Source organism: Tachysurus fulvidraco, chromosome 7, assembly GCF_022655615.1.
Source record: "Tachysurus fulvidraco isolate hzauxx_2018 chromosome 7, HZAU_PFXX_2.0, whole genome shotgun sequence".
Lineage (NCBI taxonomy): Eukaryota > Metazoa > Chordata > Actinopteri > Siluriformes > Bagridae > Tachysurus > Tachysurus fulvidraco.
Window position 1 is genome coordinate 20,973,854 of NC_062524.1, and position 27,428 is coordinate 21,001,281.

The 27,428-nt window shown below is 37.9% G+C and overlaps 1 protein-coding gene across 4 annotated transcripts; it reads right to left on the reverse strand.

Annotated features, from left to right (window-relative positions):
- Positions 1 to 13,653: 13,653 nt before the first annotated feature.
- LOC113660791 (serine/threonine-protein kinase ICK-like) lies at positions 13,654 to 27,071 on the reverse strand. 4 transcript variants are annotated; one of them, XM_047816400.1, is made up of 15 exons: positions 26,464 to 26,647; positions 25,653 to 25,663; positions 24,656 to 24,831; positions 24,289 to 24,343; positions 23,247 to 23,368; positions 23,085 to 23,164; positions 22,445 to 22,577; positions 22,070 to 22,241; positions 21,810 to 21,977; positions 21,284 to 21,532; positions 17,978 to 18,135; positions 17,588 to 17,736; positions 15,377 to 15,463; positions 15,087 to 15,185; positions 13,654 to 14,066 (listed from the first exon to the last, which is right to left on the reverse strand). In XM_047816400.1, exons 3-15 carry the CDS (start codon positions 24,754 to 24,756, stop codon positions 13,909 to 13,911), a joined length of 1,731 nt encoding a protein of 576 aa, XP_047672356.1. In that variant the 5' UTR covers positions 24,757 to 24,831; positions 25,653 to 25,663; positions 26,464 to 26,647; the 3' UTR covers positions 13,654 to 13,908. The 4 variants fall into 4 exon arrangements, with proteins under 4 accessions (XP_047672356.1, XP_047672357.1, XP_027030385.1 ...); XM_047816401.1 differs by lacking the exons at positions 25,653 to 25,663; positions 26,464 to 26,647 and adding an exon at positions 27,048 to 27,071; XM_027174584.2 differs by lacking the exon at positions 25,653 to 25,663 and having other exon boundaries at positions 26,464 to 26,646.
- Positions 27,072 to 27,428: the final 357 nt, after the last annotated feature.

Sequence of the window (27,428 nt, forward strand, 5' to 3'; positions counted from 1 at the left end):
TGAATAGTCTAAACCTTACCATTAAATAACCACAATAACTAGCCACTTTTCCCACAAAGGAGCAACTGTGCCACCTCATATCCATATTTTAGTCCCATACTGTTGGTTACTTGTTTACATTTTCACACCCCGGGGCATACCACTTCACTAAGGAATCCACTAAATATAAGTATGAAGAATAGTGTTCATCGAGCAGAGGTTTACAGGGAAAATGAGTATTTAAGTTTGGAAACTACATTTTGCCAACAGGCATGGACAGAAATACACTTTATTTTTAAATATACTGTGTACCTCAGAAGAAAAATGTCAGTAAAGTCTTGATTCACAAATCTTTTGACTTATGTATTATTATAATTTTGGTAATTATACATATCTAGGTAGAATGGTAAACTGATATAACCATGGTAGTGTACTGTTGTTATTATAGTCTATGTGAATATGTCTGTTTAAATAATATATTTTGTAAATCTGCTGATTTGAATGATTAGGTATGAACCCAGAGAGAATGTTAGCAGTATGTGTATTGACATATTGTACTCTAAGATGTTTAGACTGTAACATCATTTTTTTAACACTGTTGTAATGATGTTGGTCCACATTTAATGGTCCACATAACTTTCAGACATTGTTCTTGTCTATAAGCTTGGAAAATTACTTTTAGGCAAAATACTGGTATGCAATATTTATTCTGGTAAACTCTTGACTTTATCTGTTATGTCCAGTTAACTATTTCCAAATGGGCAAGTGTGCTAAATACAGTGGTCACTATTCATCTTTTAACCAACATGGTTAAGTATACAGAGACAGTTTTGTTTCCTTCCTTCATTCACCCTTTTTTTATTGTGTCACCTTTCAGAATGGGCTTTTTATTAAAAGCAAACTAACTCAAAATATACTTTACACTGTGAAAGCAGCCTACTAGGAAAATAATTGAAAAAAAAAATTAAATAAACGTTATGACCCCTAAGTACATTGTAAGCTGATCTCAGGTTATGGTCTAATTTAAGCATGCTGGAAGAAAAGGCTATACTGACTACATTATTTCTCAGATCAAGACCCATGGGCCACAGGAATACGAACAAGCAAGACTTGTAGTTTACATGGTGAGGTATTTCTACATTGGGGTCAGAATACAAAGATGATGTTCTGTTTACTGTGGTCCGGTGTGCATATTTGTGCAATAGCATTTATGGCTAGTTTGGTGTAAAGGCTCAGTAATTTTCTTACATCCTTTAAGGATGTCTATTTTATTGTTTCTTATTCGTTCATTTTCATGTTTTATCCTGAACAGGGTCAATTATCTTGGGAACACTGTGGGTGGAAGGCATGAAAACACCCTGAATGACATGGCAGTCTATTGCTGGGAGTCCTGCAGAAACATTCACACACTCTTTCACAGCTAGTAATTTAAAGTCACCAATCCACCTATCAGGACCTTTTTGAGAAGCAGGGGGAGACACACAATTTAAAGGAAACAACAGGCAACAGGTGAATTCTTAAGTGCTGTGATATTGTATCTACAGTAACAACAGGTATTGGTCCAATTATTATGGGCTTCACATTACAAGAATAAATCTTACTGTTGTTTACTTACTGTATTGCTTAAAAATAATGGACTCTTTTAGACCAGCGGTACACGGTAACAAATAAATCGTAATTTCTATGGTAAAAATCTTTTGCTCAGAACTGTCTAATTTAAAGGTTTAAGTTGTAATTGTAATGAGTCTGTCTGTGTTTTTCTTGTTTCTGTCTGCTGTCATTCCCTGCTGTTAATTGTTGGCCCCGCCCACTTATTTGTTACCATGGACACTAATTGTACTCAACCTTTTCCTCCAGGTGTGTTGTCTTTGTCTCTGATTGTCTCTGCTTTGTCATTGGTTCTTGTTCACTATATCTACTTTGTTTGTCCACTTCCCTGGTGTTAGTCGTTTGTTGGTATGTGGTGTGTTCATGTCCATATTCCCGTTTCCTGTTTTGTTCCGTGTTCCGCCTTGTGTTACCTGCCTGTTCATTTGTGTTTTGTTTATTAAAACTTTTAAACTGCATTTGGATCCTCACTCGCCTTTGTCTCACCGTGCCTAACCACGACAGTAATATTTATGATCAAAAAAACTAATTTATTCACAAAACAGATAGGAAACTATAAACTACAGGGGAAAAAAACATTCTGGGAGCTGTAGGTTCAAGAAATATAAGTTATATGGTACAGTTGATAAACATTCACATTTTTCCTTTTAGAAATTATTAAACATACTGTTATGCAACTTGATAAATCGCTTAAATCCATTAAATACAGACATCAATATTGTCCTAAGAATTTTTAAAAAAGACTGGCAAGCATTTAAGAAGACAAAACATATGACTGTTTTCCTGTTCTTATATTTCAACAGAAGTATGCAGTGTTTAATTAAAACCAGTCAGTCCAAACTATACAGATGACAGAAATTAAAACATTTCTGCTACCCAATTGAGGTCTTAAGCTGAGTTTGGGAAGTTAAGTAAAGCTCAAGATGAACATTTACACTGCTAAAGCAGAATAAGGCACAACACGTGCATACAGAGTATAGTATATCATTATCACTGCACCAGTGTTTACAACACAACTCATTAACATTTCTATGTTACAAGTATATACTTGGAGATAATCTACAGGCCACCTTTACAAAGTCTCTTGCCACTCATGGTCAGAAAAGTTAAAGATTAGGGTAAAGACTCTTGGGTTCACTGGGAGTCGCTTTTTGTTCTTTTCCTTGACTTTTGTGCCCTTCTCGGATTGATGATGAAAAAACACCTCGAAAAGAAAAACGAAATTGACAAAAATGTAAATGAAGGTATTAGTACACTCTGCTACTGTTTTAAACACCTATATTCTGTTTTATATCCCAGAACCTTTTATAGCTTTTATGCGACTACATGTGCTGCCTGTATGTTTCTGCGTCAGACCTGATGAATTACAGTACCATAACCGCCAAGTATTAGTATATTCAACCAATCGAATTCTTTGCCCATTTGGGCCAAGGTGCACCATGTATCCTGAATTCATCCATCCATCCATCCATTTTCTACCGCTTATTCAATGCAATGCAATTCAAATTTGTTTGTATAGCACTTTTAACAATGGACATTGTCTCTAAGCAGCTTTACAGAACATAAGAAAGATAATGCAAAAGGTCTAATATTATACAAAGCTTACTATAATAGAAAAATGTAAGATTAATATAAGACTCATTTTTAAATGTATTTGTATTAATCCCCAATGAGCAAGCCTGAGGTGACTGAGGCTACTCTGGCAAGGAAAAGAGATGCTGTTATTAAAATGGGAGACAAGTTTGGTATGGATATACACTCCACTGGAACAGCATTTTTCTGCAATTAACATTTACAGAGTGACTTACATTATCGTATCGTATCGTAGGCCTTGCTCAGGGGCCCAACTGTGGCAGCTTGGTGGACCTGGGATTGAACTCACAACCTTCCGATTGTTAGCCCAACACCTTAACCACTAGGCTACCACATTCTCAACACTGTCCATCATTGTACTCTATACTTGCCACTTTATTATGAACACCTACCGTAATCATGTTCACATCTAACATGAGAATGGAGAAAAATATCAGTGACTGTAACTGTGGCAATGTTTTCAGTAACATCATTGGCTGATTAAATGACAGTGAATAATAAAGTGGATGGTGTATATGATGAAGTCGCTGGAAGTCGATCCTCAGGAGAATGTTTGATTTCTCATCTTCAGCTTACAGAGGATGGACCTATGCAGCACATCTCTGTTTTGTGGTGGAGCAAGTGGACCTGCATTCACACCCAAGATTTATAGTGATTGGGTGTAACAGGTATTTGCTGTGTGTGTCTCTTTATTTGACCCAGATTTATTTATTTTTTCTTCATACCAGTTTACTGGGGAAAAAAAATCAGCCATGAGAGAGATGATTGAGAAAACTGAAGTCTACAGGTATGTGCTGTCTCTGACCTCAGGGTTCGGCCAGAACTGCTTCCAGCATGGAAATTCTCTTCTCTGGTTCAGGGCAAAGAAAGAATCAGACAAGAAAACATGGAACTGACAATGAATAGCTCTCTGTGTTCCTTAAGAATTCAAGTACATTCACGCCTGCAAGCTAGCCGAGGCTGGACTCTATGAGCCGGTGCTGAATTACTGCAAAAACATTGCTACAGCAGTCTTCAATTTCCTTGATCGTGTCCCAACCAGTTTAGTGGAATTGGTTATATCGGTAAGTAAATGAGTTTGATTTGTGAAATGCCACCCATGTGTGTCTTGCAGCTTTCTGAGGAGCTGCTTTGAAGGAGAGAACAAGAAGAACCAGAGTGGATGACAAAACTTCAGCAGCTCCTGGAAGACAGAACAGCTCCTTGTAGCTCTTCTGTTGACCAGAAGAAGTTTGTGCAAGAAGAGTCTGTGCAATCAGATGACCTGGTGTTCGACCCTTTGGTTTACAGTACATTACAATCCACACAAGCTACTGTTAATCCAGAATATTTTTTTGTTTGTTTGTTTAAAGGATTTTAAACATCTGGAGATGTTTCAGAAGCAGAGCGTAGAAGCTTAAAAATAACTGCTTTATCACAAAATGGCTGAAATGACACTTAACTTCCTTCCTGATTCATCGTTCATATCAGACTATAATGTTTATTCTGGGGGCTCACATTCAGAGTTCCAGACTCTGAGACAGAGATGGCAGCATATTAACTAAATTATTATATGTGTATGTGTGTGTGCGCGTGCGTGCGTGCGTGTGCATGCGTGTGTGAGTGTGTGTGTGTGTGTGTGTGTTAGTGTATGTTAGTGTGTGTTGAGTTCAATTCACAGAACACTGTGGAAGAGGTCCTGTGAAGAGAAGGCTTCAGCATGGTCTACGCTGGAGTACGAAATGCATATGGGAAACAGGTAATAAAGATATTATTATTGTTATATTAAAATTATACACGCACACATGGGTTAGCCGTAGAGAAGGTCTGGCCTGGCATTCATTCATGTTTGCCAGACATGCTGAGATCCAAATAGAAGCTGTGGTATTTGAGGGCGGGAAGAAGAAGATAAGTTGAGTATCATCAGCATAGCAGTGGTCAGAGAACCTGTGTAAGGAAATAACTTTCCCAAGACAGTGACTATTCAAAAAGAAAAGGAGAGGACCAAGTACTGAGCCCTGTGGGACACCAGTGGAGTGTCTGCATGGAGCAGATGTCACTCCCCTCCATGTTACCTGATATTAGTGACCTTCCAGTTAGGAAGCAAACCATTCCCATGCTGATCCACAAATTCCAAGACTCCTGAGGGTGGACAAGAAAGTCTTGTGTTTGACCGTATCAAACGCTGCTTAAAGGTTGAGGAGGATGAGGACAGATGACAGCTTGGCTGATCTAGCAGCATGTAGGTTCTCAGAGACATCTAAAAGGGCTATCTCTGTCGAATATGCTCTTTAAAGCCCGAATGGTTGAGATCTTGGAGGTCGTTTTGTGAGAGATAGACAGACAGTTGATTATAGACAGTGTGTTCAAGAATTTTTGAAAGAGAAAAGCAATACCGGTCTGTAGTTACTGATGTCTGATGGATCCAGAGCAGATTTCTTCAGAACCCTTGCTCTACTGAAGGAAGTTGGTACATGACAAGATGTTAGGTCTTGCGAGATGTTCTGGAGCATTGGGGAAGGGAGTAGATCCAATAAGCAGGTGATATGATTGAAAGACTGGGTTAGTTATAAAATCTCTTTTGCTGCTACAGTTGAGAAATGCGACAACAAATGACTAGGGGAGTCATGACTGTGAAATGTAGGCGCATTCAGGGCAGAAGAGAGGATTTTCTGATATCAGGTAGGATTAAGCAGGTGGGGGGTTAAGTAGAGAATGACATGGAGTTTATGAGGGTCTTTTGCAAAAAATCACTTTTAAATCTCCTGGACTTGCATCTGCAATCAGATTCCAAAACAGGTTCTGTCAATTTATATAAAGGTTACAGATACACTGCTCTGGGTTGTTTTCTGCTTAGTTTCATCCTTGCGACGGTTCAGCTCTAACTCTAACTGCTCTTTAATTCCTCTGTACTGTGACACACAGCATCTCCATGAAATGTAACCTGTAATCACTTTCAAAGGTGACTCATCTTTAATTGTAACTTCTGCACAAACCGGGCAGTGCTCAAAAAAAGCAGGCCTAACAATGGAAGAGTGGTGTTTTTTGTTTTGAACCTACTGCCTTCACGCTGTGGTACTAGAATGCAAATGAACAGTTTGGATGGACTAACTGAAGTCCCTTTGCAATTATGTTTTCCATTGGAGGATTTAAGATCACAGGGCCCGGAGAAGATGCGCATTGGTGCCTTCAGCTGCTCCTATTATGCTGCTAGCTGCTTACCCTGGTTGGCTACTATTGTCTGACATGCTAGGTCCACTGGATTCAGTGATGGTGAAGTATCCTGTAAGGAAGAGATTAAGTCTGACAGCAGGCACGGGGTCTGTGAGGAGCTGCCGAGAATCAGTTGGCTGCTGATGGTGGGCAGACAGATGAGTCCTGGGGAATGTGTAGGAACATCATCAAATCTGTTGAAAAGCAGATTAATGGAGCATAGATTAGGTCAATATAAAGTGAACTGATTCAGTTTTATCAACTAACAATTTGAAATGTACATTTTATCATGGATTGAATGATCAGATGCAGTGATTTTAAAGAACAAATATCAAAGTGAGAACGGGAATGAAATCATGATGTCAGCACGTTTAAAACATCAAAACACAACTAATATCATTCAAAACAAAATTAAAACTTTCACTTATGTAATTATGCATAAAATAAAAATAAAAAAACAAATAGAAGAGATTTTTAGTGGAATGCATTATGTTACGGCACCATGTACCTTCATGAATGTTAATATCTGCTACATTAGCAGAACAATGCTCATGACTAAGGACTGAATTTAAGAATAGTAACTAATTTAGTGGCTAAAAAATCTGGTTCTTCTTGTTCTCTCCCACTAATCTCAATGATCTAAAACAAAGGATATATATTTTACTGATGATAAAGTGATTATTAAGATATGGCAAGTTTAATTGATTGACCTTGGTTGAAACAGTGATTTTGATCTGCTGTTAACGTATGCTGTTAAAATATGATGCATATTTTAAGAAATTAGACTAATTAGCAGAAAATATCACTTAGTGTGACAAATACTCAAAACAGAAACTCACTAAGATATGCAGGGATGTTGATTTATAAAATAAGCGAACAGACAAACACTGGGCCGCTTTAATTTTTAACAACTTTTATCACTTCTCCTACGCACACATGCGCTCTTATCTTGCAACTTCCTTCAATCTTACACAACCTCTTCAGCACTGTGCCGGTTCAACCTTACAACAGGAGGTGGGAAAATGCACCTTAATTTTCGAATTAGTGAATTTTGATTGGCTTAGGAAAAACATTAAATACATCCCCTATATAATTTGTGATTTTTTTCAAACATTTTTATTTTGTTAACTGAGTTACATTGAACACACAACTTTTTCCATTGAATGGATCAGAAAATAGCAAACACCGTTAGTTCTGCACGTGGAAAAGGCCCCATGGATGAGAGAGGTGACATGAAGTCTAGAGTTAGTCAAATAACCACTCTATAAACACTTGGTGAGCAGAAAATAATCTCTCAGGTCCCTGAGGCTTGAAAATGTCAACAATCAAACTTTTACATTGCTCACGTGTCCAGCATTGTGCAGTCACATGACAGACTGATGTGAAGGTGTTCCTAATAAAGTGGACAGTTAATACATACGTATATACATCGTCATATTCTAAACAGACTGGTCTCAGTTTGATTCATTTAAGAGTGACAGTGTCAAGTTGGATGTACAAATACAGCAGGGTCGAGACCATTTTGAGACCAATTGAAAATCTGGAATTTTTTTATAACAGCGCCATTAAAATGAAATTTTAAAAAATGTCTAACACAACATGTGCAAGAATTTCTCTCTTCAGTATTCAAGATGTTGTACAATTTCTAGTTCCCAGTTTTAATATAAATAAATACGTGATACTGAGCATTTTATCTCCTGGGTACAAAAGGGCTGATCTTCCTTTTCCACTGTAGCGTGCGATCAAACGGAATTCAATGGGATTTGGTCTCAAACAGATCAGCATGTTTTATGTGGAGACTGTGCACTCATTCAAGGGGAGGAAAGAATACTAAGAAACTCAAAGAAATTGAAAATATCAAGTTTACTTTTCTCTCAGGTTTTTGATGATACAGTAATACATTTAGTAATGAAAAGCTTTGAGCTTTGCGAAAATGCGCTCTCATACTTTTGTTCCATAAGCTCTCAATTACAAATTCATACATTCATTCCATTCCATTTAAATAGACCATATAAATGATCACCTCTTTTAAGTGAAGAACAGTTTACAATCTATAGAAGCATGTCATGTGTTTTCTTGTCAGACTCGTAACTCGTAACTATCTAAACAGATAGATGGAACGTTAAGGATTAGTTATTTAATCATTTATGGCACAATTTACTACCAAATCATTTTACATGAATCCCTGAATGACAGTTTAAATGAAAGAGATTAAAATGACACTTTCTAGTGTTAATAGAAAGTCAGGTGGATAAAGAGGTGGATATTATTTAAAAATAAGTCAATAATATTACTCTTGAACCTTTATATAATATTAAACTTTTTGTATTATATTTCTTATTTTCTGTAAATCTGCTTTCAGGCAATGTCCCTTGTTAAAGTGCTATACAAATAAAACTGAATTGAATTGAATCCTGATCTCTTCTTTTAAACTGCTTCAGCATTTCTGTGCTTATAGCGTAGCACTGTGGTGAGGAGCTTTCTGACAGAAACAGGACAAATGTGTTGTTCTAACAGATTGTTTCAGTTTCTCATCACTGTATATGTTCTTTAATTAAATAGGATTAATCAAAGGAATGTGTTCGTTACTCACTTTAATTATAATAATTTAAATGAATGGTATTAACTAAAATAACATGAATAGCTTCTCTTTACTTTCTTATACCTAAAAAAACATAGGAAGTAACTATACATATTGTACTATACGTTTATTAGTGTAAATTAATAGAATGTGTTAAATATAAAAAAAAGAAAGAAAGAAAGAAAGAAATCGATAAATTAATCAATCAATTACAAAAACTAAATTATTATTATTGTTATTATTATTATTAATAATAATAATAATAATAATAATAATAATAATAATAATAATAATAATAATAACAACAACAACAACAACAACAACAACAATAATAATAATAATAATAATAATAATAATAATAATAATAATAATAATTTATAGACTTGGATTACAGATCCTGAGGGTTCTCTGAAATGCTGATGTGTTCTGAGTATTGTGTATTTTTAATATATTAGTTTTTATTTATTTAAACCAGATTTTTATGTTCTTCTCCCTGGATGATACATACCCCATATTTAAAGGACCTCGAATACCACAGACCTCATGTAAATGCTCCACCATCTCTCCAGCCAGTCTTGTTTAGGTCATTCTCCTTAAAGCACTCATCTCTCATTCAAGTGGTGCTTGCTTAACTAATTTGATTTCTAACCTAATGTTCCTCCATCTGAAGATTACTCTTTATTTGTTTCTCTAGAATCAAATGTATAGCTCTTATTAAGTACATGTTCTGTGCAAATGTATTTGGTTCTTTTTCACAAGATCTAAAGAAATGAGTTATTCAAACCATGACATTAACCAGAATAAAGCATTCATTGAAAGAATGCAAACAATAAATGTCACATAGTGCTGCATAGTACATCCCGTTATGCACAAATGTTAATGAATGTGGACATTCTCTGTTCTTTGACCTTCATATCTGGCTGCCTACTCTTGTCTGTATGACAGTAAAAGTGCTTACTCCTGCCATTTTCTTGGTAGATCCCATGTGATCCAATCCTGTGAACAGAGCAAGAAAGAGGGGTTAGTCAAAATTGCTTTGGCAGCATGCTTATTGGGAAAATATAAATATATCATCAGCTTCTTCTTCTTCTTCCTCCTGTACCAATAACATTCATGTCCTCATTTAACAAAATAATCTATCTCCTCTTTGTCCTTCCTCTTGACCTCTTGCCTGGCAGCTCCATCTCCAACATCCTTCTACCAATATTACCATCTCCCTCCTCTGCACATGTTCAAACCATCTCAATCCGCCTCACCAACCTTGTCCCCATCCTGAGCTGTCCCTCTGATGTGCTTGTTCCTAATCCTGTCCATCCTCATCACTCCTAAATGGAACCTCAACATCTTCATCTCTGCTACCTCCATCTCTGCCTCATGTCTTTTCCTCTCTGCTACAGTCTCTAACCCATACAGCAGATCTGCTCTCAATACTCTCTTGTACATCTTTCCTTTGATTCTTGCTGACACTCTTCTATCACACAAGACTACGGACACTTTTCTCCACCCACTCCAACCTGCCTGCACCTCCTGCGCTTCTTCAACTCTTTTCCACACTCCCCTTCGCAATGAACAGTTGAACCCAAATACTTAAACTCCTGCACTTTCGTGACCTCAGTCCCCTGGAACCTCACTGTTCTACTTCACTCCCTTTTGGTCATACATGTGTATTCTCTCCAGGTGTTCCTTCACCTACTCTCTACACTCACTAAAGATCACAATGTTATCCACAAACATCATTGTCCACTGAGATTCCTGTTTGACTTCATCTGTCAACCTGTCTATCACCAAAGCAAACAAGAAGGGACTCAAAGAAAGGGGTTCCTTATCCTTAAAATAGATCCCACCTCCACTGCGAGGTCACTCACCTGTCTGACCTACAGCACATTTTACTGCTGTCATACTCCTCTCATACATATCCTGAACTCTGATGTACTTCTGAGCTACATTCTCGGCACACTGTCATACACTTTCTCTAAATTTACAAAGACGCAGATGCAGATTTCCTCACCTCATCCTTTCTAATCTTTGCTATTTCCTGTTCCACAATATTCACCACTTCCTCTTGTCTTTCCCTCTCATTATCTTCATTCATCAGCTCCTAAAAATATTCTTTCCATCTTCTCCGCAGATTCTCCTCGCCTGTTAGAACCTTTCCATCTTTATCTTCAATCACCCTTATCTGTTGCACATCCTTTCCATCTCTATCTCTCTGCCTCGATAATCTGTCCTTCTCACCACCCTCGGGTCTACCTTGGCATACAACTCATCGTATGCTTTCTCTTATGGCCTTTGAACGTCCCACTTCACTCTGCGCAGCAATTCCTTGTAATCCCATCTATTTTCTTCTGTACTTCTTTTTAGCTAGCCTCTTCCTCTGAATGCTGTCCTGTACTTCCTCAGTCCACTATGTTTCCTTATTTTTTCTTCTTCCAGATGACACACCTAGCACCCTCCTACTTGTTTCCCTGATCACTTCCTCTGTAGTTTCCCAGTCATCTGGCAGCTCTTCCTGATCACCCAAAGCCTGTCACATCTTCTGTCTGAATTCCTCACAACATTCACCACTCACTACTTCCACCGCTTGGTCTTATTTTCTATCTTTCCTCTCCTCTTCTTCCTGACCAACAGAGACATCTTAGGGGCTTTTTATACCTGGTCACTTCATGCGTTTTCTGTGATCTGATAGCTATCCGATGGTAAAAAGACCAGGTGTAAATGCCCTCCGAAACGGTTTCGAGACGGATATAAATCCGATCGTTCAAACCACTTCAGGAGGTGGACTGGGACGCATTTCAGATGAAACTGGACAGGTGTAAATGCATGTGGTTGTTCAAGCCACATACGTCAGCGCTATACTCCTCCCAAACGGAAGTACGTCACTCGCAGGTGACTCTCAAGTCGTGCATTGTGCCAGAAACAAATATGTGCTGGCTCCGATCTTTTACCCAGGTGTCTCGTTTGGTCTTAAAATGCACTGCTGCCGCCAAAAGCGTGTTCCATTTCAATTACCCCGGAAATGAGATAAAATATATTTGCATTTTGGGCAGGAGTAGAAAGATCGGATTGATATCCGATTCACCAAGACGCATTTATGTGGCCTGATGTAAATGGAACAGTTTTAACAAATCAGATAGCTATCGGATCAGAGAAAACACATGAAGTGACCAGGTGTAAAAAGGCACATCGCCATCCAATGTTGTCTGGCTACACTCTCTCCAACCACCACTTTGCAGTCACTAATCTGTCTCAGATTGCCTCATCTACATTGAATGTAGTCTACCTGCATACTCCTAACTCTTATATGCAACTCTATGTTTCTCTTTCTTCTGGAAATAAGTGTTAACTACAGCCATTTCCATCTGCTTAGCAAAGTGCACCACCATCTGCCCTTCTAGGTTCCTTTTCTTAACACCAAACCTGCCCATCACCTTCTCATCACCTCTGCTCCCTTCCCCAACATACCCGTTGAAACCTGCTCCAATCGCTACTCTCTCCCATCTGTGAATACGCTCCATTACCTCATTTAACTCACTCCAGAATCTCTCCTTCTCTTCTAACTCACTCTCCTTTCACCTCTAAAACATTCCTCACAATCTCATTCTTGCTTTGCTCCCTTTCCACCAGGTCTCCTGCACAATATATCTACCTTCCTTCTCTCCATCATGTCCGCCAGCTCTCTACCTTTCCCTGTCATTGAACCAATGTTACAAGTCCCTATTCTCAGACCTATACTCCTGCCTATCCTCTTCTCTCTCTGTCTATAAACCCTTCTCCCTCCTCTCCTTCCTCGAACAACAGTAGTCCAATTTCCTTTGGCATACTGTAGGTCGACAGTGCCAGTGGCGGTCGTTGTTAACCCGGGCCTTGACCGATCTGTTACTTGACCGATATGGAATTCCCACTGACGATTCTCATGTCTCAAGTTGTGGCCTAATGGTTAGAGAGTCTGACTTGTAATCCTAAAGGTTGTGGGTTTGAGCCGACCACGACTGAGGTGCCCTTGAGCAAGGCACCGAACCCCCCAACTGCTCCCCGGGCGCCGCAGCATAAATGGCTGTCCACTGCTCATAAACGGTGTTCACTGCTGTGTGTGTGCACTTTGGATGGGTCAAATGCAGAGAACAATTTCTGAGTAAAAAAAAAATCATTGGTCAGTCTTTTGTATAACATGAAACACTGTGGGACATCATGTTCTCGGAAAATAATCCATTCTGGGTTGTTAACCTTAACTGTGCTTAGTGTCTGTCCTGTATCACGACTCAGTCATTAATTATTTTCCTATAATAGCATAACCCTTGAGTGTTTCATGTTGGCAGGCACATCAACCAATCTTCATCATACTACTTCTGGTTTTGTGTTAATAACTAAAAGATATTGTAAAATTGCCAAAATTCCACTGCTGTGCCCTGGAAGAAGGACCTTACAGTATGTTCAACAGCGTTATGATGGTATTCAAAAGTTTCTATGGTCATACAAAATGACTGACAATTGTCATTACATTTTTTAATATATTAAAAATTTAATCTTTTTACTGTGGTAACAAGCACATCAGTAATCAATCAAATAACACTGTCTTACAATCTCTAACATTGCCCAATATAAACAACAATTCAGAAAACAAAGATAATAAAAAAACCATACGATTTATTGAAAAAAACAATTTGAGGAGAAAAAGCTGATAAAAAATCCAGAAACACAAATCCAGAAATGTAAAGACCTTTAATGTCACCAAATGCATTGAGCAAATATTAATGCGTACACTTTTTTGTTTATTTTTATTATGCAGGATTTGCAACAGAAACATTGACACCAGCACTGATTATTCTTCATATATTGTAAAATCAAAATTATACACAAACCGTTTACACAGAGGAATGTAAAAGTTTATTGCTGTATAAGAAAAAAGAACACAGGGTAGAGAAAGCAGCTATCAGCCAAATTGTGTTGGATTTGGCCTAGCGGCGTCCATATTTGACAGACCAGTCTGTGCGGCCGTGAACGGGCTGCACTGAAGGCTGAGATTGCATGCCGTGTGTGCTCGTGGTGGGAGACGGCACATAGGGCGAAGTACCCATATGATTATTTGACCTGCTTGATATCCACATTGCATAATCTGGGAAATGACAAAGTTCATATGAAAAGGAATTAGATACAGTTGGAGTCCTCCCAGGGGAAACACGAGACATTCGGAGCATGGGAATAAATACAATAATGCAACGCAAAGACATTAATATAGACAAAGTGCAGAAACACTAACTGAAATCCTGTAGTGTGGATCAATTTTGGATAAGAGCATGACCACACATTATTTAGATGACTCTAGTTTTTATTTTAATACAAAAACTAAACACTGCATAATGTATAAGTATTTATAATTTCTCCAGATGTTAATTAATTACATTTGAAGATGAAGCATTTATTTTTGTCATATATATACACAGCACAGTGATATCCCAAATTTTTTTTTTTTTTTTAAACGTTGGGGTCAGAGCACAGGGTCAGCCATGATGCAATGCCCCTACAGCAAAGAGGGTTAAGGGCCTGATTCAAGCAGCAGTTTGGCCATGCTGGGGCTGACCCTCCGATCAAAAACCCAGACCCTTAAAATAAGAAAATGAGGTCTGCAGGCTAAAGTACCTTGATGATGAGAAATCAGAGCAGAATGACCAGACTAGTCGAATCCACTGCATGTTTTGTTCATGCTGAGATGCTTTTTGCTCACCACGTTTTGTAAACAGTGATTATTTGAATTACTTTATCCTCCCGGGCAGTGTGAAGAAATCTGTCCATTTCCTCTGATCTCTCTTATCAACACTATGTTTTCACTCACAGAACTGAAGTTTGCTCAATGCTGTTTTTTACGCCATCTTTTATTTTTAAACTCTGAAGATGCATGTGAGAAGATCGGCTGTTTCTGAAATACTCCAATCAGCCCATCTGTCATTAAACACTCCAGTCCCAGAGATCCCATTCTCCCCCTTCTGATGTTTGACGTGAACAATAAACTGAAACTCTTCAGTACAAGAGTATTACTCTTCTCTAATAGTGACAAAAAGCTAATGTTTTATTTCTTACTTAATGATGTGACCATTTTCACATAAACAAATAATTAGCATCCAGTTCTGAAACTTACTCAACATTGTTGATTCAACTGGTCGGAGTTGGACTTTTTGGCCAGCTGAATCAATCTCCTTCTTATTAGCTGAGGGCACATATCCACCTACATGCGTACCTGCGATACATTTCACATTTGCCACATAAAAAAGTTTAAGAAAAGCGTCATACTCCAAAAAAGTGAACTACTAACAATGCTGATGATGCTTTTATTTCACTATGTATGTTGTCTGATGTTATCTATTAACATCATGTTACTGTATGTTCACTGACATCAAGCACCACAAAAATGCAGAATTTGTCTCTTACCACCGACAGGAACTCTGCCGCCCTCCCACAGGTTTCCACTGTAGTCCTTTGCTGCGTTTACTGCTACATTCTTCTTTATTCTTAACCCTTTCATGTGCAAACACATCATATACAAGTTCATGACAGTACATAAAGCACGATCTGAGAATGAATTAATTTCAATCAGATTTTAATTTACATTTAAGTAAATTTACTTGAATTAATGCTTATTTGTTCCTAGTTCTTTGCTATTTAATGAGCAAACCTGTGGAGACAGTGCCAAGGAAAAACTCTCTTAGATGATAGGAGGAAGAGACCTGGAGAGGAACCAGTCTCAAAAGGAACCCATCATCATTTGGGTGACACCAGGGAGTGAGATTATAAATACAAGGCTGGAAGATGTCACAGATTTCCCCCATACTTCTTTATTGTACAGAGATAATAGATGTATTTTATTCAGTGATACTGTATGTGAATTAATGCAGTTACTGTGGCTGAAATGTGGTATAGAATAATGCTGCTGCTCCAATTGTGGTTCACTTAGTATGGAACCAAATAAGCAGTAAATACTGTATTTTCTAAATAGAGACTAAAATAAAAATTTTTTCCACCAAAATCCTAATCCAAAGGGTTTTTCCCCCACCAAATCCTACCATGAACCATCCGGCTGTTATGAAATCATATGTGAAAATTCCCTAACATTTAATTAAAGATTTGACGTCTTGAAGACATTTTGTCCCAACGTTTGGATTACTTTAAAACAACTTTGTTAAGCATTTAATTTGAGGATATAAAAACAAACTATGTAAGCTTTTCTATGAAAATATTGCCTGCAGTACAACCCGAATTCCAGAAACGTTGGGATGTTTTTAAAATGTAAATAAAATTTAACAATAGAACATAGATAACATAAAAGTTTAAAATGAGAAATTTTATACTTTTATTCATTAAATAAGCTCATTTCAAATTTGATGCCTAGGATGCATTGTCCTGCTTAAATAAACCAGGCCTTACCTGAAACTGATGTTGTCTGTAGGGGCACACGAGTTGCTTTAAAACTTTTATATACCTTGATTATTCATAATGCCTTCCAAAACATGAAAGCTGCCCATACCACATGCATTTATGCACCCCCATACCATGAGAGATGCTGGCTTTCGAACTGAACACTGAAAACACGCTGGAAGGTTTCCCTTCTCTTCAGCCCAGAGGGCATGGCGTCTGTTAGTTCCAACAAGAATGTCAAATTTGTACTCGTCTGACCATAAAACACTTTTCCACTTTGAAACAGTCTATTTTAAACGAGTCTGTTCCAAAGGACATGCCGGCGCTTCTGGACTATGTTCACATATGCCTTCTTTTTTGCATGATAGAGCTTTAGTTGGCTTTATTAGTAGCAGATACTGTCCCAGCTGAATCTTTTCAAAGCCATTTATTGCCCCAGTGCCAACTTTTTCAAAATATGAAATGAGCTCATTTAGTGGATTAAAATTTGGTGGTGTTAAAATTCTCAGTTTAAATATGTGTTATATTATCTACAGTAAGTTCTATGGTGAATAAAATATTGGCTCACATGATTTGAAAGCCTTTTAGTTTTTTTTGTTTTGTTTTTTTTTCATTTTATTAAAATTCAAAAAACATCCCAACATTTCCAGAATTTGAGTTGTAGTCTATGAAAAAAAAAAAAAAGAAATTACTGCAAATTCTCTAACATCTTTTTTTGTTTTTGTTTTCGTTCTTTCAGCTGCTTCCTGTTCGGGGTCACCACAGCGGATCACGAGGTATTAGATCTGATGCAACCTTCCCATTTTATCTGGACTTGGGCCCGGCACTGAGAGTTAACTCTTCAGTGGTTGTGTTAGCGCCCTGCCTGGAAATGAAACCCAGGCAATGGCAGTGAGAGGGATCCTGCTGCTTGACCACCAGGAGGTTCAAATATTCTTAAAGCTTTAAAGCTCCATTTTCATATGAACCATTAACCACCACTGTGGTGTGTGACATGATAATAAAAAAAGGGCATCACTGATACAGCTGCAAATCGCCCTCTGGTAAAAAGATTTATATTTTTCTCAACATGTAGCTTCCAAAAGCTTTGTCAGCTTTGGCATACGGCTGAGTTATATGATGAAATATTTCAAATATTTTTTTTGCCATTTCCAGAAAGGTAAGTGTTTTTGTGGTGTTTTTGTGGTAAATTTTGTAGTGTTTCAGCTTTATGGCACGTGTAAATACCTGTTAAATATCTTGAGTGCTTTAAGTAATGCTGTTTGGCAAATGCTGTCCTGGATGACTCCTGGAAGGGCAGCGTGTTGTTTATATTTCTCTCCATCGCTTCATCATTCCTGACGTTGGATAGACCTAAATCTAAAGCATTTCCCTGCCTGCATAAAAAGTATAAAAAAAGAAAAATTAGAATGCCAAGTCTGTCTGTAAGCTGATCCATTATGTCATCTTTAGATTTTAAAGTGTCTATAAGGACACTTAATCTATTCCTTCACAAAAAATGAATGCAAGTCAAATATATGAACACGAACTATCATGGTTTCAGATTTATCTGACTGCTGTTTTTAAAATGTCAAAATCTTTCTTTCAGAATGTTGCTGGAGACAGAAACCTGATCACCTGTTCACACTGCTGTCACCCTGTTGCGGTTTTTCATTGCTGGTAAAAAAGAGTTTGCTCTGTGTTGTGTTTGTAGAGTCTGCGTCATCAGAATCATCACAGTCTTCACATTTTAAGACCCCCGCCGTATTACCCCACCTCCTCCTGCCTCCTTTGGGCTTTGGAACACACACACACACACACACACACACACACACACACACACACACACACACACACACACACACACACACACACACACACAAACACAATATGAATCTTTCATAGTGATATTTCACTTTGTAGCTGTATTTGTAACATAGAGCTAAGGACTTAAAGTTAAAGTAAAGTTAAAGTAAGTTAGTCCTAGCCACATAAAGTGCATCTGTGCAACCTGGTGCAAAAAACAATACAAAACACAGCAAGACAATACACAAAAAAACAATATACAAAAGCGGTGCCAACTGCAGTGTGCAAAACAGCACATAAAGAGTTTGATATGGGTGGTGCTGTAGACATGGATGTAGGTTGGAAGAGTGTATCGTTGGTGCAGGTCAGTGCAGTTCACACAGTTGAGTTTGAGAAGTTTGATGGCTTGTGGAAAGAAACTGTTACACAGTCTGGTTGTGAGGGCCCGAATGCTTCGGTACCCTTTTCCAGACTGCAGAAGGGTGAAGACTGTGTGTGAGGGGTGTGTTTAGTCACCCACAATGCTGTTAGCTTTGCAAATGCAGCATGTGGTGTAAATGTCTGTAATAGAGGGAAGAGAGACTCCAATGATCTTCTCAGCTGTCCTCATTATCCAGGATTTTGCAATCCAAGATGGAGCAATTCCTAAACCAAACATTAATGCAGCTGCTCAGGATGCTCTCAATGGTCCCACTGTAAATATAGGCACTGCACTATTTTGCTTGGTTTTGTCAGGGTTTCAACCTACATGTAATTCTGAGAAAATTGCCTTCACATTCAAAGGTGATTACTTTTTTTTTTATTGTGGTTTAGCAGGTGCTGGGGATTTAGGTTGCAGCACAGACTACAGTTAGAGCACTGAGGCATGTCACAGGACCTGCATAACACATGAAAACATATGTTTTTGCAGATCAATAAACAATAAATGTATTTTCTTTGTTTGATCGTTGAACCTACTGTGAATTAGATGCTAACAATCTGGACATGAATTCAGCTGTTTATTATTCGTTAGTTGCTATAACTGAAACAATTATATAATATACATATAGTTTGATCATACACTATATGACCAATGTATTTTACGGATCGCCGTGCCGTGCAAAGTGACCACTAGGGGATGAGCCAGAAACAAGCTTCATTGCAGCTTTAAAGCATTAAATCCTCTAACACGAAAAAACCTATTTACCTAGTAAAGTTTATACTCTCAAGATTTTTTTAAGCCCACACACAAAGCATAATATGATTCATAGTCATACTATTTGAAAAAAATTTTGGAGTAAACTGACCTAGGTGGCACTAGACCAGTTTTTCCCTTACCTTTAGACCCTTCCCTTTCTTCACTGGGGTAATATTTTCCAAAACAAATATTCCACAAAAATCCCCACAGGTCCAAGGAACTGGAATCTGTAAGCCTTTTAATCCAAAACGCTTTGGTCGCCTCGCAAATATTCCGTTTGTGTTCCGAAAACTGGAAACAGTAGTGCGCCACCATCTTGTTTTTCGGCTCTAATTTCTCATTGGGGGTTTCAAAAATTCTAAATTTCTAAATTTACGTTATATATAGCCCAGGGCCTAACGAATCAAACAAGCCCTCACTTGAGCCAATCGGTGCTTGTATTGCAGAGATAGACGGCTGAGAAGCCAATGATGTCATGACATCATTTTTGGGAACCCGCCTTTGACTGACAATTACTCCTTCCAATAGCAATGAAATGGTCGGGGACCTCTACAGCTCTTTAGCAAATAAGGAGACGATTCCAACGGTATGCAATATGCCACGTCTCTGAGGCCTGATGCTGCGTGAAAAAGGTGCGCAAAGGATTTATTGCGCAATCCTCGACCTTTTCACACTCTCACAGCTCAGGGTGTCAGGTTACAGGCCTTTTTTCACAGCAGACTTGTACACAGAGAGGCTCTGTGTGTTTTAGGCCTTTTAAACTGAGCATGCCGTCTTTTAATTCAAAGTTATACAGTAAACAAGTACACAAGAAACACATGACCGGACAGACATGTCCGTAGAAAAATATTTTTATTGAAGCCATTTTTGGGTCTTTTGACTTGAATTTTTTTTTTGGTGAAAGCCAAGACATGTGGCTATGACCCTCAGTTGTTATTTGGTCCCTAACATGTTCCAGAGAAATAAGATTAATCAGTTTATCAGGTAAACAGCTCAGGCGGAAATGAAAACCTTCCATTCTAGCCTCTGTAACTTTGTGCCAGTAAGGCCTAGAATCAATCTGACACTTGTATCTGAAACTAGAGAATCTCTTCTTTCCAATGACTCACCCCTGTGTGTCAAAGTATGTGGGAGCTGTACCACTTTTTGTTGGGTAGGTCATGTAGGCGAAAAACCTGCAATAGGGGGCGAGATCCCTAAGAGGTTGCATGCAATTATCCGATAAGTCAGTTGTGTGGCAACAGCAGCCCAAGTGCATAAAATCATGTAGACACACATCAGAGCTTCAGGCTTCAGAGATAACAGGCTCAATCAGGTAGAGTATGTAAAACTGGCTTAGGGGTTAATAGGTTATAAAAAGGCCAGATGATGTATTTCCAATCTTCAACTGATCAGTTTCATGTGAACCTGTGCCCAGTGCACCCTCACATTCCTGTCCTTGGCTAAAGGAATAGGAACCCGATGTAATCTTTTGCCCGTCTGCCATAATGTTGGACAATGCTTTGTCCATGGAGAGATGCTTTTCTCGCCATGATTGTAAAGAGTTTTTATTTGAAAAACTTTAGCCTGTCTTGTCAGTTTGCACCATTCTGACCATTTTCCTCTGATCCATCATCATCTCACACACACAAAATGTACTAGACACACACATATGCGCACGCGCACACACAAAAAGTACAAGACACACATGCACATTCTCACACACACACACGCACGCACGCATGCAAGCACGCACACACACACAATTCAGAGCAAACTCTAGAAACTGTGAAAAATCGCATGAGTTTTACAGTTTCTGAAATTCAAACCTATATCATGTGTACTGCAGTCACATGATTGGAAAACTGAATAATAGCATGAATGAGCAGGAGTATAGGTGTTCTTATTAAAATGACAATTAAGTGTAGAATGTGTTCAATTTTGAACAAGTACCTTTCCAACAACACAGTGGCAGTGCTCACCTTGCTTTTCAAGCCTTTGTCATGTATTTGAAGGAAGCGGTTGCGCACTGCTCTGTCTGTCCTGACCTCTGTCCTTCCCCGCCTTTTAGATTGCTCTGGGCTGTTTTGGGCTTTATCAGGTAAAGGGAGGTTTGGGATCTGAGGAGAAGGATTTGGCCTGACTTGCGGAGGCTGTGTTTTTCCTTGGTCCTGAATCTGCTGTGGTGCACCAAGGACCTGACCCACATAAAAGTAGGGATAGCGCAGGGCCTGAGATTCAAAGAGTACCATGAGACGGGGTTAGAACATGAGGAATGGTGATTTTAGTGTCACATTTTCAAAGAGAATAAGCTTTCATAACACTGTAGTGGTGTTTTGTAGTATTATAACTCAGACTTGCCAACCATGAAGAAGAACCGTATAAAACACCATTAATGTAAGACGGGGAAGGGGTGGATCTTCTGAAACTTCTTAAGGTTGCCAGGTTTGAATACTGTTTGTTTACACAAACCTTTTACATATTTACAAGTATTTGTAACTGTGTTACCTGGCTGGCTGCTGGCCGTTTAATGGGGTCCCACTGTAGCAGGTCTCTCATCAGCTGAATGGCTTCGGAGCTAGCGTTGGGGATCAGGGTGGCTAGGTTGGTGGGCACGCACTGTGGCCAGCGGAAACCCATGGAAGCTGCCAGCAGGCATCCTTCTGGCCAGTCATTCTACATGGTCAAGGCAAACAATCAAACATTCACAAAAATGCACAACTAAAAATGTTTTAACTTCAAGCAAAATAGATAATTTTCTTTACTACCTGTTTTGGAGTTCCCAAAACATGGCAGATCTTTAAAATAGTGTCCACTTCACTGGAGCCAGGAAACAGAGGTCTGAGTTTGTAGAGTTCAGCCATGATACAGCCTACAGCCCAATGGTCTATAGGTGAACTGTACCTTGTGGAACTGAGAAGCACTTCTGGAGCTCGGTACCTTTTATCATGGGAAAAAAGACATTTATGAGAAAAAAAAATTCATCAATAGAAATGAATTTGAAATTTGAAATGAATGTATTGTGCCAAATTAATTGTGTCTTGAGTCAGCAATTCTGCATTGTATATTTTGTGTCATTACTTTTTCATAATATCGTTCAAATAATCACAAGAGATTTCTAAAAGGAAGAAAAGAAACTTTACCATCTTGTCGACACATAGCTAGTGTAAGGAGGACAAGATCGGATCTCTCGTGCCAGTCCAAAGTCTGCGATTTTCACAAGATCAGGACCCATGCACAAAATATTCTCTGGCTTCATGTCTCTATGAAAAAAACCTAGAAGAAATGCAAAATTGTCAAACAGGAACCTCTGCATATTAAACGCAAAGCTACAAATAGCACACACAATCAGGGCCTGCCTGTATAAATAAAAATTCTAAGAATGATTTCCTATTTTAGCTTAACTAGGAAACTTAGTTAAGAGTGATTCAGTCTCAGAGCAAAATTCAAAAAAGTGTGCTTTTAAAATGTTTAATATATATATATATATATATATATATATATATATATATATATATATATATATATATATATATATATATAGTATACATTTCTTCTCCTTATTTTCAGCCATTTTTCCCTACTCCTAACACTTTTTGACTTGGGGAGCTCTAAGATACTTTATGAATAACTTTTATCTTTACTAGAATCTTATCTTTAAACTGACAACTAAGAATTTTCATGAATACAGAACCAGCTCTTAGTATTAATTATCTAATAGTATAATTCTGTTACCAAAATATAAGACCACAAATGCTATGCTTGTAAAAGATAGAAATATACCATGTCTGTGAATGAAAGCAAGTCCCTGTAGAATTTGATACATAATATTCCTCACTTCAGACTCTGGAAACATGTGTGTTCTGGAAAAATAAATAGAAAAAAATATACTGGTGTGTATGACACTCTGAGGATGCGATGAAGCTTTGGAGACAGAAAGGTTACCTTTCATTCATTAGCTGGTACAGATTCTCCTTCATATACTCGAACACAAAGTAGAGTTCGTCATTTTCCCGGATGACCTCCTTCAGTATGATCACGTTGGCATGTTTGAGTGTCTTCAAGGACTGGGAGTGAAAGAAATCGCTGTTTTACTGACCGACAAACTTTTAACAAACCCCTGAATTGGAAAATTTTAAATAAAGATAAAAAGTTATCATAGACAAAAAGAAAAACAAGATGCCGAAGATGCATTAGGGAAACGTTTAACCGCTTTTATCAAACAGAAGTGTCCGTTGCAGCCTAAAACCAAAAGATTAAGACCTAGAATTAAAGTAGGCAACATACAGGTGTCAGCCATTTTATTAGGAACAGCACACTAATGCTTGGTTGGATGCTGGAGCTGTAAGAGTTCATGCACTGTGTTGCTTCCACATGATTAGCTGAAAGAAAAACTGCACGAATGAACTGGTGTTCCTAATAAAGTGTACAGGAAGTATATTGTTAGGGTAAAAGCACTATCTGTAAGAAGGCGTGTGCTAATATACATCTATTCAGTATCCAGTGTGTGTCACAATGCTGTGGAATTTTTTCTTTTGGTTCAATTTGAAGTTTAATGGAATGAAATTGAAAACCAATTTAAAAAAACAAACATACGTCATAAGAATCATACATTAGCGCGTGCCAATTTATAAGCTTTTTAATTCCATGCATTGGAAAGGATTCATCATCATCATCATTATCATTTGATAGCATGTTTTTATTAACCTACTATCTTCACTATGGTGTTGCAGAATTTTTTTTGTGTGTGTGTTTAATGAAGTATGCCAGCAATTATGGACAAAAAAATGACAAAACGATCATAAGTAATGTAAGGACATGTATCTCTCATACATACGTAGCCAATCCAAATCCCCACCCCCACCCCGACTGAGCAGCTGAAGCCAAACATACTTTATAAGAAATGACTTGTATATGTGAGAGCATTAAGAGAGAAGAAAGCATGATATTTTATGATTTTATGAAATCTTGACAGCGAAGTGCGTACCTTGACCTCTCTGAGATTCAGGCACTCCTCCCAGGAATAGAATTTCCTTTTCATTCTGTGTAAAAAAAATGAATCAATTTCTTAATTCAATTAATTATTTATGAAATCAATTTATATGATTAGGAGATTATTCATGAATCTATGACTTTTCTAAAACACAGAAAGGTTTTAGAACAGCTTCAAGTCAAGTCCAGACAAGTCAAGAAGCTTTTATTGTCATTTCAACCATACAGTATATAGCTGCAGTACACAGTTAAATGAGACAACATTTCTCCAGGACCATGAAGCTACATAAAACAAAGACAGAGCTAAGGACATAGTAAGTTATTCCTAGCCACATAAAGTGCATCTGTGCAACTGGACTCACTTCTTGACAGCGACAAGCTCACCAGAATCCAGGCAACGTCTCAGTGTGACAGAACCAAAGGTGCCCTCGCCAAGGTACCGTAGTTCAATGTATCGGTTCATATTGCGTTTTTCTTTCTTAGTATGAGTGGCCAGTGGCAGGCTGGGAAGTCATGATGTTTGTGTACATGCCACCACCTAGAAAGAACAGAATGACAGCATTAACAGATTATTAACAACTTCACACTCAATGATGCCAGAATCTGAAATCATATGACCTTTTTTTTAAGTTTAAACCGTGTAACTGCAGTGGATTGAAATTGAGACGATGCAAATGACAGACATACAATTTAAAAAAATGGATGCCAAAAGTCAGGACTTTTATTTTGAGTTACCTTTCTTTTTTCATTTCCACAAAGTATACACTTAATAAGAACAACAATAACAGCACGTTGTAATAAAATTGCAAAAATAAAGGTTTTCTATTTTAACTTTTACTTTATAGATTATATTCAGTGGCAGGCAAGGGGAAAGGACATATGTGGGTCTCAGTGCATGCATGAACTAAACATCCCTCATGCAGTTTGTGTACTTGCAGTCATGTTTTTTTTTATTATTCTCTCTTTTAACTTTAATAACATTTAAGAAAAAACCCTGCATTAATGACTTTATGTGATTATGTGATGAAGCCATGATGCCCTATGACTGCCCTATGACTGCCCTATGACTGCCATATGGGTCAGTGGTGGCTCAACTGGTTAAGGCTTTGGGTTGTTGATGGGAGGATAGGGGTTCAAGGCACAGCCAAGCTGCCACTGCTGGGCCCTTGAGCAAGGCCCTTAACCCTCCCTGCTCCAGGGGCGCTGTATCATAGCTGCCCCTGCACTCTGACCCCAACCTACTCAATTGGGGTATGTGAAGAAAAGAATTCCACTGTGCTGTAAGGTATATGTGGCAATAATAAAGGCTTCTATGCCCCCCTGTTCTATTATACTATTACCAGTAGGATTTATCCTTACCTTAACTTTACCTAAAAAGAAGAAAAAGAGAAAAGAAGCTTGGGTGTCATGTTGGTATTATATGATCACATGACCCTGATAAACTAATCTGGCCCTAATTGGGATAATGTAATGGAGCTTCAGAGCAGCATTAATAAACACATGAAATATATTTATGGTGTAGTATTTATCATGGTGTATTTTATCATGTTGTAGTATATATATATATATATATATATATATATATATATATATATATATATATATATATATATATATATAGAGAGAGAGAGAGAGAGAGAGAGAGAGAGAGAGAGAGAGAGAGAGAGAGAGAGAGAGAGAGATATTTATGCATATATTTATGTATGTATATATGACACAAATATATAATTAAGGGGACGTATAGAAGTGATTTATATAAGTGACAAATAACATTTATTGTGATAAATATAATAACATATACAGTATGTGATCGATTTCCTGACAGTATAACACCTTGGTGATGAACATCACTGCCCCAGAAGTGTCAAGAAGTGATTTGGTCAACAAAACAAAAATAAAAATAAACAAACTGTTCTCTCGACCCACCTGTATTCCTAATCCCCACCACCTTCATTATGATTGTGTAAACGTTACTATACGCTCTAACTATTAACAAATGTAAATAAAGTATGTGACGGTACTGAATAATAACACATTAGGATTTATCGTTTTCCTACCTGTAATGAGCGCAAATGCGTACAAATCCGCGTTTGCGCTCATTACAGGTAGGAAAACGATAAAAAAAAAAAAAAAGAAAGAGAAGTTGTACCTATGTTTTGTACAACCTTACCTTTGTATTTGTACTCTTCTGTTTAGTGTGTAGAAGGCGGATTGGGACGTGGCCATTAACTAGCTTTCGACAGTTCGTGTAAAAGTAAACGAGCGATTTGAAAAAATGTCCAAATGCCGAAAAAAAGAAGTCGGCATAATTAAGACCAGGTTAATAGTTAGTATATAGCGTTTACGTACACCAGAATCAGAATCAGAATCAGAACTTATTGCTAAGTATGCTTGAGTTTACATGGAATTTGTCTGTGTCCTACACTTCCAGTTCGCACAGACAATAAAAATAAAGTTAGAATTAAAAAAATATACACATATCTAAACACAAATAGACAAAAAAAAATCATTGAAAAATAAATAAATTGTATGTACAGGTGTGCTATACTATCTGCTGATTCACACTGCTCTAGAACAAAGTGAGTTAAGCAGATAATACACAAAAGTCAAAATCCTATTTTACCAGAAGACAGTATATTCAAATAAAGAGAGTTAAAGCACACTTAGACATGTAGACATGTAGACACTTAGAATCAGACACTGAACAGCCATTTCCAGATCCACCTGCCGATATTGATTTTACACTAGACCCACCTGGACATACTCCAGACTTTACAGTAGACCCAGATGTAGTTTTGTCACTGCCGCACCCTGACTTATTGCCTCTTGATACTCCCAATGTTTCAGAGTTACTTCCTCCATCGTTAGACAGTCCAGGGGACCTAGACGCACCCCACATGCATTTTAACCCAACAGTTCCTTCTGGCCGTGTTGATATGCTTGACGTTTTATGCTGGAGTTGTAATGTTCCTTGTCTAAACTTTCTAAACTTTTTCAGCTATAACTTTGCTAGGAAAGATTTTACACAATCTTCCGGCCCCACTTACCAGAACGTTATAGTGGGACACCATGGCCTAGCAGTAAAAACCAATACCAAGGCATGACCCCTAAGCTAACCCATACGCATATACTAGT